The sequence below is a fragment of the Manacus candei genome, unplaced genomic scaffold (assembly GCF_025592945.1).
Source record: "Manacus candei isolate 608988 ecotype Guabito, Panama unplaced genomic scaffold, ASM2559294v1 h1tg000002l, whole genome shotgun sequence".
NCBI lineage: Eukaryota > Metazoa > Chordata > Aves > Passeriformes > Pipridae > Manacus > Manacus candei.
Genome location: NW_026138050.1, coordinates 3,176,092 through 3,188,455, shown reverse-complemented (window position 1 = coordinate 3,188,455; position 12,364 = coordinate 3,176,092). Strand labels below are relative to the sequence as shown.

Below are 12,364 nucleotides of genomic sequence, written 5' to 3'. Positions count from 1 at the left end.
CTCCGTCCGGTCTGCGCTCACGGCGCTGATGCAACCGGAGCACCGGGACACCGGCAAAGCCATTCCCTTGTCACCATCCATCCCAGGGCGATGCCAGCACTCACCTTGGGACGGGGACAGGTCACCTGAGTCACGGCTCTGCTCTATAAATAACTCCCGTGACACACGGTCACGCTCACGGCAGGGACGGTGGGAAACTCCAACACGGCACACGCCGGCACCGGGTCCCACACACGGACACGAGGTGACACGAGGTGACACGAGGTGACACGAGGTGACACGAGGTGACACGAGGTGACACGAGCCCCGTCCCCCCCGCCCGGCCGAGCCAAGCAGGGGGCTCCGCTCACCTGCGGCTCCGGCGCCCGAGAAGCGGATACCCGGGGCAGGGAAGGGCTCCAGCAGCCGCAGACAAAACTTGACTCTTTTTATCGCTCTCCACAGGCCAATGGGAGCTTCACCCCCCCATTCCAGGCGGATCCCCCTATTCCAAGCTCGACGCCCCCCACTCCCCGCGAGATCCCCTCCCAACTCCCCGCTGCCCCTCAGCCCACACCCACCCGGGCTCTGCAGCCCCGGGAGACCCCGGACCCGGCCGCAGCGACGCCGCCGGGCTGCGGAGGCTCCCGGGCCCCGCGCAGAGGAAGCGGCGGCCGCGGGGAGCCCACGCCCGGCGGGTTGGGCAACAGCGCCGGCCCCGCGGTTACACCAGCCCCGGCGGCGCGGCTTCCCCCGCCCGGACACCCCCCGGTCCCGGTCCCGTTCCCCTTCCCACTCCCGTCCCCGTTCCCGTCCGTACCTCTGGGCAGGGACATGGCGCTGCGGGGCCCGGCGGGCCCGGGCTGAGCGGAGCCCGCGAGTCCCGCCCGGCGCGGCCCCGCCGCGAACACCGACCGCCAGGCCCCGCCCCGCCGCGCCGCCATTGGACAGCGCCGCCGAGGGGGCGTGGCCAAGGCCTCCGCGCGCAAACAGCTTTGCGGTTCGCGGGCAGGGCTGGGAAGGGGAAGTGAGGCGGGCGGGCGGCGCTGCCCCGTAGCCGAGGTGGCCCCGCTGTCCCTGCTGGCCCCGCTCTCCCCGCCACCGCTTGGGGCGCGGAGCATCGCCCCGGGACCCCTGTACTGCGCCACACCTCGCCCCCACGCGCGCTGGCATCGTGGTGGTGGTTTGGAGGGGCTGGTGCTCTCAGCTGAGAACAGTCAACTCATCGCATCTTCCGCGGGTCCTGAGCACCGTGGGTCTGGCTGAAAAGTGGATGGGGATGCGTGCGAACAGCTGGAGCTGTGTGTGGAGAGCTTTAGGTTGGATATTAGGGAAAGGTTCTTCCCCCAGAGGGTGGCTGGGCACTGAAAAGGCTCCCCAGGGCAGTGTGCGTGGCTCCAAGGTTGCCGGAGCTCAGGTAGCATTTGGACAACACCCTCAGGGACAGGGTGGAATTGTTGGAGGTGTCCTGTGCTGGGTCAAGAGTTGGACTGGATGATCCTTGTGGGTTCCTTCCACCTCAGGGTATTCTATAATTCATGATTTGTTGCTGAGGGATCCATCCCTTCTAGCCCAGGAATGTGTTGTGGCACATCCCAGGGTGAGGATGCTCCCTCAAACACCTGAACTGGGCTGCAGACAGAGGTGCAGGATGGGATGTGAGAGATGCAGTTGAACAAGCAAAAAGGAGATTCCAAGTACCATTTTCTGGCTGGAATTCCCAGTGTGATCCATACAGATACAAAGGAGGGGTTGGAGGGGTGGCAGCTGCTGACAGCATTGAGATCACAGCTGCTCTGCCACAGCCAGTTCTCAGCTCTGGGCTTTGCAGAGCATTTGGGATAAGTTTGAGGGCTGAAAAAACTTCCTCAAACCCTAGCAGTTCAAGGGAATCACTGCCAGAGGGAAGAAGCTGGGTGGACCTGGATCTGTGGCTGCACAAGGACAGGTGCCTCAAGCAGACCTGTGACCCAGCAGCGATGGCACAAGATCTGGCAGCTGCACGTTGGAGGTAGAAGAGTTCAAATGGGGAATAAATTACAGGTTTTTAATGGGGAGAGCAATTACCTTCCTGAGAGACGTCGTAGATTCACCACCTTTCAAGTCTTTCAACACAGGCAAGGAGGAGTCTTTCCAAAAAAACTCCTCTCCAGTCCAACTGCGGGTCATTAGTGGTGGCGCAAGAGCCGTGGATGTCACTGCCGGGCTGGGCAGGCAGGAGCCCAGTGGACCTTTCTGGCATTTATCCATACAGATCTGGGAACCAACAACAGGGTTTGAACCCCAGTTGGGCTGACCCAAAGCTGATCCAGGTTTGGGCTGAGCCAGTGCTTGGGTGTGAGGTTTGGGGGGTGCTGCAGCAGAGCGAACGTGGAGCTGCGAGGACTGGTGGGACCGGCCCTGACACCCGGCCCTGCTGCTGGCAGTGCCTGGGGTGTCACTGCAAGCACAGGGCATGACCCTGCTGTCCCCAGGCATGTGCCAGTGGGCACCATCCCTCTGCCTGCATCCCAGGACACGGCTGGAGGTCACCACTGACTCCAGCTGAGGGTACAGGGGTGGGTGAAAAAGCTGCCCGGCTCTGATTCACCTGCCTTGAGTCACCAGGCACTTCACAGGTGGGGGTTTGTCACCTGCTCCCAGGCCTTCCAGCACTGGAGCGCTGCAGAGACACAAATGGAAACTGGGGCACACTTAGCATCCAAATCCAACAGGGTGGGAAGGCCGTGGGGCTGGGCAGGGGCTGCAAGGAAGGGACTAGAGGCAGCCGTGTCACCTGCTGATCATGACAGAGCATGGGGAACTCCTGGGAGATCTCCCCTTTTCTTCTGCAGCCTCCCAGTGCCTGCCAGCATGGCTCCTTCTGCCTCCACCTCCTCTGTCTGAGCTGCTGCCATTGGACCCAGCAGATTCCCTGCTGGAGAAGGGTGTCTGCCAGATCAGAAGCAGCTGGATCTGCTGGCCTGGGGCAGAGGGAATCAGCACAGGCAAATTCATCAGCTCATGGGCTCTAACTTGGGCAGCAGGAGCTGAAGGGATGAGTAAACAAAGGACAAGATGGTGTTTAGGAGCAGAGGAGCTGCTGGTGAACTATTACAAGTTCCAGGTTAATTTTAGGTGTTGCTGCTTTTCCTGTTGCACAGGCAGCTGCCAGCCTGCAGACACCTCAGGCAGGCTCAGCTCCTGCCACCAAGAGTTTTCAGGTCAGGGGTATGATGTGTATATGATAAATGATGTTCCAAGGGCTGGAGACAGGTTTGGAGAGCTGGGGGTGTTCATCTGGAGAAGAGAAGGCTCCAGGGAGACCTGAGAGCCCCTTCCAGTGCCCAAAGGGGCTCGAAGTGCACCAGCCCACCAGTACACCAGGGCAGGACCAGTGCACTAATTCAGCAGCACCAGTACAGCATGGCAGGGCCAGTGCACCAGCCCAGCAGCACCAGTACAAGAGGGGCAGAGAACCCAGTACAGGAACTACTGTAGAGGAGACAGCACAACGGAGCAGCACCAGGGCCCGTGCTGGTCCTCAGTGCAGCCCCAGTAACCCAGTGCCAGACCAGGACATGACCAGTGCCAGACCAGTGCTGGACCAGTACAAGACCAATGCCAGACCGGTACAGGACCAGAGCCAAACGAGTGTCAGACCAGTACAGGACCAGTACATGACCAGTGCTGGAGCAATGCCAGACCAGTACATGACCAGTACCGCACCCGTAGGTGACCAGTACCGCACCAGCACACGACACGACCAGTACTGCACCAGTACACGACCAGTCCATGACCAGTATCGCACCAGTCCATCCCCAGTACCTCCCCAGTACCGCCCCAGTGCCGGCGCTCGGACCGCGCTGGTGGCGGTGCCCGCCCGCGTGGGGGCGCCGGGCGCCGCTGTCGGTGGGGCCCCACCGCCGAGGGGCGTCGCCGCTTTAAGGGGCGCGCGGCCGTACCAAAACAAAAGCGCGGCGCGGCCATTGGCCGGCGGGCGGGCACGTGCCCGCACAGCTGGTTTCCTGCGGCCGGGGCAGCCCCGGGCCCGGCCCCGCTCCCGCCGCGCGGGGCCCGACAGCGCCCGACACCGGCAGCGGCACCGGCAGCGGCACCGGCACCGGCACCCGCACCGGCCATGGCGCACTCGGCGCCGCTTGGCCTCCTCGAGCAGGGCTGCCCCATCCAGGTGGAGCACGACCGCAAGCGCCGGCAGTTCACCGTGCGGCTCAACGGTGAGCGACGGCGGGGCTCGGGGCTCCCCCGGGGCGTTACCTGCTGCCCTCTACCCCCGGTTCTACCTCGCCGGCGGACCCAGACCCCCGTTTTGCCCCCCCCGTCTTCCCCTCCGCGCCCTCCTTTTCTCCCCGTCTTCCCCCTTGTCCTCCTCTTTGTCCCCCCTTTTCTCCTCGTCTTCCCCTTTGTCCCCCTCTTTGTCCCCCCCCTTATTCCCTCTCTCTCCCCCTTGTCGCCCCCCTTTTCCTCCCATTCCTCCGCTCGCCCCCTTTTCCCCCCCTCGTCGCTCCCCCCTTGTCTCCCGTTTCCTCCCATTTTCCCCCCATCCTCTGCTTTTCCCTCTATCCCCCCCGCTCACCCTCCTTTTCCGTTCTTTCCCCCCTCCCGCTCACCCCTTTCCCCTCGTCCTTCTCCCCCCTTTTCCCCCGTCGCTTCCCCTTTTTACTCCGTTTCTCCCCCATTTCCTCCTTTTCCTCCTCGGCTTCCCCATTTCCCCGTTTTTTCTCCCGTTCCTCGCCGTTCCCCTCCCTTCCCTGTTCCTCGATGTTCCCCCCGTTTTCCTCCATTCTCCCCCATCCCTCCTCCCCCTGTGCCGCTGTCTCGCAGCACCTTCCCCTGTAAACTCCCCCCTGTCACCCCCAGTGCCACCCTGATACTCCTCTAAACCATCACCCCCAGTGCCCCTGGTTCCTGCGGTCCACCCCATTCTTCCTGCTCCCTAAAATCTTCCCCCAGGAGATCTGGGGATCTCTTGGCTCGTGTGGTTGGGATTGGTGTGTGGAATCCAATGGGGGCACAGGCAGGTTTTGGGGGTACTACCCTTTGCTCCCCCCAGGAGCAGGTGCCTTTGGATGATGTGGCAGCGCTGTGCCCCATCCTCTTAATGGTTAATCCCAAATATTCAACGATCCCAACTTCTCTTCCCTGTCCATTTGTCATGCTGAGAACTACTCTGAGTAAAACAGGCTGCCTCCTTGCCCTACAGAAATTGCAGGGTAGCTGTCTTTTTAAAAAAAAAAAAATTAAATTAAATGGGTAGTTCAGAAATCATAGGGGATGCAGGAGGTTTTCTCGATAAAACAACAGGAATAGTCCAGATTTTATTTTAGACTCCTCTTCCCCCCCCTCACCCCATTTTCATTTCAACCACTAATTACAAAGTGCAGGCTGGAGGCTCGGCAGTGGTGGAGCGAGGGAGGAGGAGACGTGTGTGCTGGGTGCGGAGGGAACAATTTCACCAACTGCTTATTTCAGGCACAGAGATCAAACGAGGTCCGAGGTGACGGGTCCCCGCTGCCACGGCAGGAGCTGTCACACGGCGTTGTTCGTGTGTGCAGGGGAGAGCCAAGGGCCAGCAGTTATTAGGGAAACATAATCTTTTATTGTGGTTTTCTGGATCAAACCTCTGCCAGCCACACCGTGGGCAGAGTAGCGTTCGGTGGCTGAGCAGGGAGGAGTCGTGACTGCAGAGGGTGAACTTGGAGAGTGAGAGAATAAACTGTGGGACCCGTGGTGGGAGTCGTGTGTGAATCAGCACAAAACCTCCTGCTCCACGATCACAGAATGACAGAATGGCTTGGATCTTGAGGACCTCAGAGCTCATCTCATTCCACCCCCCTGCCATGGGCAGGGACACCTTCCACTAAGTTGCTCCAAGCCCTGTCCAACCTGGCCATGGCCTTGCCCAGGGTTGTGGGTGGATTCCCACGATCAAGGTTGTGTTTTTTCTAGGAGTTCAGAGGCACTGAGCCCCTTTTTTGTGAGTTCAGCACCAACCACATACAGAAGCAGAGCTGAGCAGTGTCCTGGTGGGATGGAATCCGTGCCACTGGGCTGACTAACATGCATGGGGAGTGGGTGATCCATCTCTCCTTGTTAGGCATTTGCTGGTAGCAGCCAAGCCCTGGAAGATGGTCAGAAGATAACCATCTCTGTGGGAGTGCGTGGCAGGGTGTTTGTTTCCTGCACTGCTCTCTTCATTGCTTCCACTCCTGGCACGATGAGCATCAGTGGTGTGGAATGTTCCAGCAGGTTTTCCCTGCAGCATGTAGGGAATGACAAGAAATGGGTCAGACACAGATTTTGGCATCAATGTGACCCACGTGCCCCTCTGGGAGCACTTTTGTCCCATGTTACTGCACTGTGGCAGAGATGAAGGGCAGCCTGTGGGCTCCAGGGTCGGCTTTTCTCTGGTGTCTCGGTCCTCATTTCTGCTAGATGTGAAGTGTGGGTGATATCCTGGGAAAACATGGGTGCATCAGGCTTGGGGACCAAGGAGCCAGGCTTTGAGAGCTGGTCTCTGGGCTCGGTGGATTAGGGTAGTGTGATGTTGAGTAGAAAACGTCTCATAGTGATGTCTTTCTGGAAATCCCTGTTGCAAGAGGCCTGAGAGAGTGAAAGCTGGGAACTAGTTGTGAAAGTGTTTGTTTTCAGCATCATCCTGTGTTTGCCTCTGTGCCCCCGTGTAACCTCATGTCAGGACTTCCTCCCTGTACAGAAGGAAGATGAAATGCATTTGGTGTTTTTGGGGTTGCCCCGTCTTTCCCGTCCCTGCTCATTGTTCCCCGCTCTCCCCTCAGTGGCTCCTAAAATTCCGATAGGAAAGGCTGCTTCACTTGAACACATTCCCTTTTCCCTTGCATCCCAAATGCAGGAGCATTTAGAAGCTGAAAGTAAAGCTGATTATAACCAGACCTCACCGAGCTTTGTTATCCCTCGAGAGGAGGGCAGAAAGACGCCCGACTGGATTTGTAATCACTTAGGATGTGACTAACAGCACGAGCCAGCCAGAAACCTCCCCGTGCAGCAACTCTGTTGGAAAACATCAATTTGTCAAAGCTAAAAGCTTCCATGGGAATCATACACGCTGTTTTGTTCAGGAGCAGTTGGGGTTTTTTTGGGTCCAAGATGAAATTTCTGGTCAAAACAAGAAACCCAAAGACGTCCCCCCCTACCCCAAAGTAGTCGGATGGTCAGTCCAGCTGCTGGCACAGATGTTTGGGGCAAGGAAACTGGTTTTAGCAGCAACCACTGTGACTTCTTGATGCCCATCAAACCCATCAGGCTCTCCAGCTGGGAGACAGGCTCACCACATGTGCAGAGTGGCTCCAGTTCCTTGGGGATGCGTGAGCTTCTCACACACTCAGACTCCCATTCATCCAACACCTGGGTGCAGCACTCTATGCTTCCCAAACCTCCCACTCCTCCCCAGCTGGGTTTGGGCAGCATCCAGAGGCTGGAAGTCCTACTTTGGCCCCTGCTGATCTGAGTCTCAGGAGCTCCTTGTCCAGGAGTCTGGGCTCAGGTTTATTGGGAAAACTTGGAGCTTTCCTCCCATGCTGGGGTAGATGATTTCCAGGAGGGAAAAGGTGCCGAGTTTGCAGTGGGCACCAAGGGATCTGTCACCAGACCCTGCATCAAAGAGCTCCCCACTTACTCCTGTGCCACAGTCACCTCCAGAGAGCTCCTAAACAGGAAACTGCTCCAAACCAGAGCCCCTCCTGCTGCCATTCCTGTGAGTGAGGCCCCTCCGAGAGGGTTGTGCCGTCTCTGCTCTGGCTGTTGTCCTCTGTTGTGTTTTCTCTCCGTAGTAACATGCCAGTAGCTCCCTGGGGAACAAGGCCAGCCTGTGGCTGCAGCCTGGGATGCACAAGCTCCTCGGGACGTCTTGTCCTCTCAGCTCACCCCACACACAGCTTCTGCTTTCCTTTTTTTTTTTTTCCCCACTTTTTGGCTCAGCAGCAGATGAGCTGAGCTGCCTCCTGCCTCTGGCTTTCCTGTGTCTGAGAGTGGGAAATGGGGGCTGGTGTCTGTTCCCTCCCCTTGCTCTCAGGGAATGGTTTTGCAGCAGTGTCCTAAGGAGGCTGGAGTGCAGGGGCTGCTCCAAAGGTTGGAGCACAGAAGGCCAGGCCCCTGCCCTGCTCCAGTCCTGGGCACACAAAGGTGTATCGTGGGCTGGGGCCAGCACAGAGGGACAGGGAGAAGGGAAAAGGGCTGACAGATACTTTGTGTATGCCAGGAGAGAGGGTCAGCGAAGGATGGCTGGAACAGGGTGCTTGTATCTTCCCAGATGCCTGATGTGTCCCTTGCTCAGCTCAGGCTGGGGCTGGGCTCTCTGCTTCTTCCCCTCAGGCTCGTGAGCCACCCAGCCTGGGGACTCATGTCTGGTGTCACAGCTGAGCTGTGTCACAGGGGCCTCTGCTGCCCCTGCTTGGATGGGAGCTCTGTGACACAGGTCTTGGTGGAAACCCTCCATGGAGAGCAAGGTTAGACCTGGTCTGTCACCCAACTCCTGGAAAAGCTTCCCCTTCCCTGTGCACCCTGTGATTTGAGTGAGGGACTGGGGAGAGCAGGACACCAGCTGTGCTGCCATTGCTGCAGCCTCCTCCCGCTCCTGCTCTGGCTGTGCTGATTTGCATTGACTCAACTTCCTCCCTATGGCCTCGCAGGGGAGTGTCAGCGAGTCAAACACCAGGGTCAGGCTCACGGGCACCTCTGGGGCTGGCTGAGACCTGAGCCTGCCTTGCCAAGCTCTGTCTGTGCAGGCTGATAAAACCCCCGTCCCAAAGTCCAAGGGGATGAGGCAGGCAGGAGTCTCTTCTGCCACGTTTTTGTGGGGTTTCTGCTTGTGTGCCCTTTCTTTGAGGGTGAATGCAGCAAAGGGTTAGCACTGCTTCCAGCTACCCAGCTTTCCTGGGAGCAGCCCCCCCCATGTCCAGGACTGGCCTCTTCCAAGCCACTGCTGTCACCTGCAGGGCCCACACCAAACCCAGTGGCACGAGTGTCCCTGTTTTCCTGCACTGTGTGGCTCAGGGTCCCGTCACTGAGGTGAGCACATACAGATGTGGTTACGTACTTGGCTGAACTGGGATGTTTTTCTGAACTGGGACTGGTTTCCTGGAGCACTGACAGCACTGGCTTTCTCTGCAGAGCTGTTTGTAAAATCATTTGGACTCTGTGTGTGTTCGTCTGTGTGCTGGTGGCACCCTGCAGCTCCTGTCCTGGCTGGGGATTTGTGGTGCTGCTGTGCTACAGGGAATATCAAGGAAAAGCCTGCCCAGGCCAGATCTGAGATCCTCTAGACACTGAATCACCTTCTGCTTTAAAATGCATTTTTGTGTGTGATACTTCTAAAGAGATCATGTAGGAAAAAAAGTATATTTTAGGAAAAATAAAGACCTTTTGCTCTGTCACCAGTTTAGTTTTAAATTTCTCAAAGTTTCAGGCAGAGGCTATGGAAAGTTTTGGCCTGGGGGCAGAGTGGGGCGGAAGGGCTGGAGCGTGTGAAAGCTGCTGTTATAAGATCATTTTACAGCCTTTGGCACTGCCAGCTCTGCCCTTGCCACCCCTGGGAGAGCTGCCACCAAATATGCTGTGAGGGTGAGGGCACCTGGCTTTGCTCATGCCCTGACCTGGGTAGGTTCCTCTCGAGTGAGACAGGTCTGTGCTGCTGGGGAAGAGCTTCACCTGCTCCCATGGCTTTTTTTGGGTGTCTGGATCCACATGGAGAAACGTTGTTCTGTCTGTGAAGACTAAAAGAGCTTGGCTTTTTGGTGAACTAGAGGCTGAGAGGGGCAGGACTGATGCCTATAAATACTTGGGGGAACAGCAGGGAGGGAAATTATTTATGTCCACCCAAGAACAATGTTGGCACGAGAACGAGCGGGTACAAACCAGCAGGAATAAACTCGGGCTGGAAATGTGAAGGTTTCCATCCGACGTCGGAGAATCGAGTGTCTGCATAAAAGGAGCAGGAACAAAAACTTGAGCTGCTTCTCTTGAAACACAAAATTCCAATGGTCTTATTTCTAGTGCATCTTGAATGCAGGGATGAGGCGAACTGGGCTGGAGTTGTCAGCTGAAATGCAATGACATAGGGTGTACTGAGCTCAGCTAAAGCAAACAGTGAATGGAAGTGGACATTGCAGCCCTTCAGCCTCCAAAAACCATTGAAGGGAAAAGTTCCACTATTTTAAATGAACTTGTATCTTGATTGGGGAATTGTATTTCTGAAACTCACTTTTAAATCCAGAAACCGTCTAGAAATGAAGTGTTTGGTTTTGCATCAAAGGCAGAAGCTCAGGTTCTGCAGATGAAGCCAGAGAGGTGTTATGAGCTCTCCTCTGATTCCCATGTGTGCTGAAACTTCTTCTTTCCTGTAACTGAACTGCTGTGAGAAAGGTCAGGGTGTTGAAACAGGAAACCTGTGTGTGTACATGTGAATTTGTGTGCACAAACCCCCTTGCACACCTGTGTGTACTTTCCTGTGTGTTTGTGGGATTTACCTCTCCAGCATCTTCCCCAAAACATGTCTAGGCAATGCTGCAACACCAGACCAAGGAGTCTTGTCCTGTTTTATGTGCCACAACAAAAAACTCTGTGCTGGAGGAGAAAGGAATTGTTTTTCCCCCTCCTGTTTTTTGCGCTCTCCCTCACATCAACACATCCCACCCCTCCCCACAGCTGCTTTCCTACCCTAAAAGTGTTGTGTTGGCATCAGCAATCCAGGGCTGGGTAGAAAACTTGCCTCTGTTCCAGGGTCTTGGAAAGGCTGAGCAGACCTGGCTCTTCTCACACCTTTGGGGGACCAAGGAGGACACATCCAGGTGTCACTGAAAGCAAAGTCTCCTACCCAGCACAGCCATTCCCATGGGCACGAGGGCTGTTGTAGCAATCCCAAAGCTGCCCATCCCCTGCTGTGGGCTCCCAGGAGACCTCCCAGTCCTCACCCCTCTCTCACACCCCCCAGGTTGCCATGACAAGGCAGTGCTGCTCTACGAGTACGTGGGGAAGCGGATCGTGGACTTGCAGCACACGGAAGTGCCGGATGCCTATCGAGGGAGAGGAATAGCCAAGCACCTGGCCAAGGTACAGCCCCAAACACCCAGAAGGGCAAGAGCTGTTGCCATCCCAGCTGTGGGTAGAGATCCTGGCTGAAGCCAGGCCCCATCACGTTGGAATTGCATGGGAGCCCTGCTCCAATGGGAGGTGGGGTGGCTGGTGGGGCAGATGGAAATCTGGGGTCAGACATTCCTGTTTTGGTGGCGAGAGGGGCTGGGTGAGTGCTTGGCCCATTCCTTCTTGTGCCCACTGTGCAGGGGCTGGTGGATCACCTCACCTGGGGGCTGAACCCCTCCTCTCAAACCTTCACTGCCCCTGTGAGCCCTCTGCCTGCCTTGGGTTCTGCAGCCATGCAGGGAGAGCTGAGGAGCCACGAGGGAATGTGGGGTGATGCTTTGGGGTTACAGCTGCTCCCTGGCCCTGTAGGTCAGGGCAAATGGGTGGCATGATGGGCTAGGTCACCTGCTGTGCAGCATCCACCAGGCTGGATGTGTCGAGGGTTAAACTGAGAACCCTGTGCTGTGCTCTCCCCACAACCCTCTCCCTCCACCTGCCTCGCACAGGAGGTACCTGAGGGCAACCTGCTGCTTTCCCCCTCTATCTGAGGGGTACAGGAGTCCAGACCCCCATGAGGCTTCAGAGGAGAGCGTAGGCTGGGGGTGGTGGTTGTAACCTGTGTGTTTTCTCTGGTTGGTCACAGGCAGCCCTGGACTTCGTGGTGGAGGAGGACCTGAAAGCTCACCTGACGTGCTGGTACATTCAGAAATACGTCAAGGAGAACCCGCTGCCGCAGTACCTGGAACACTTGCAGCCTTAAGGCAGGACTGCTCCGACACCAGCACACCTGTCCCTGACTGTCCAACGCGGCCTTCGCTTCTCTGCGGTCTCAGGAAACCCCCTCCCACACTCGCAATTCCCGTTTTTTTAAGCGTGTCCATGTGGTGCGTGAGTGTGGGCACGACCTCCTCCTCCCTGCCCACGTGTGAGCATGGCTACAGCCCCTGGGCCAGGCTGGCTCTGGGCACACATGGCATCCCCCAGTGCTTTTCCCAAGCCAGGGGGTGGAAGAGGATGATTTTTCCACCAGACTCCATCACAAGACCAGGGGATGACTCGTGCTGCACCTCATCCTCCCCGCTCCGCTTGGCGACAACTGTGAACTTGCTGGGGGATGTTGGTTAGGGGTGGTCGTGGGGCACCAGCCCCCCTTTCCTTCTGGGAGCTGGGGGAGATGCTGTAGATTAAGCTTTGTGGAACAGAGGGAGGTGCTGGAGGAGCCCCAGCCCTGAGGCAGGTTCATCCCCTCCAGCCCCTGTTGAGCTGTGTC

General features: G+C 57.5%; 2 protein-coding genes across 2 annotated transcripts in view; one reads left to right on the top strand and one right to left on the bottom strand.

The window, feature by feature from the left end:
- Positions 1 to 1,139, bottom strand: part of MAP2K3 (mitogen-activated protein kinase kinase 3) — a 33,133-nt gene extending 31,994 nt beyond the window's left edge. The window contains exon 1 of the mRNA XM_051778441.1: positions 800 to 1,139. Within this exon, the coding sequence (XP_051634401.1) occupies positions 800 to 1,100 (301 nt within the window). The 5' untranslated portion in view covers positions 1,101 to 1,139. The remainder of the gene's footprint in view (positions 1 to 799) is intronic.
- Positions 1,140 to 3,982: 2,843 nt separating this feature from the next.
- NATD1 (N-acetyltransferase domain containing 1) lies at positions 3,983 to 11,945 on the top strand. The gene is made up of 3 exons (XM_051779342.1): positions 3,983 to 4,196; positions 10,946 to 11,064; positions 11,738 to 11,945. Exons 1-3 carry the CDS (start codon positions 4,100 to 4,102, stop codon positions 11,852 to 11,854), a joined length of 333 nt encoding a protein of 110 aa, XP_051635302.1. The 5' UTR covers positions 3,983 to 4,099; the 3' UTR covers positions 11,855 to 11,945.
- Positions 11,946 to 12,364: the final 419 nt, after the last annotated feature.

Excerpts from the sequence above, each read along its gene's own strand:
- NATD1 (XM_051779342.1), top strand. The coding sequence starts at position 4,100 with ATGGCGCACTCGGCGCCGCTTGGCCTCCTCGAGCAGGGCTGCCCCATC. Across the intron at positions 4,197-10,945 it reads GTTCACCGTGCGGCTCAACG|GTTGCCATGACAAGGCAGTG; the intron begins GTGAGCGACGGC and ends CACACCCCCCAG. Across the intron at positions 11,065-11,737 it reads TAGCCAAGCACCTGGCCAAG|GCAGCCCTGGACTTCGTGGT; the intron begins GTACAGCCCCAA and ends GGTTGGTCACAG.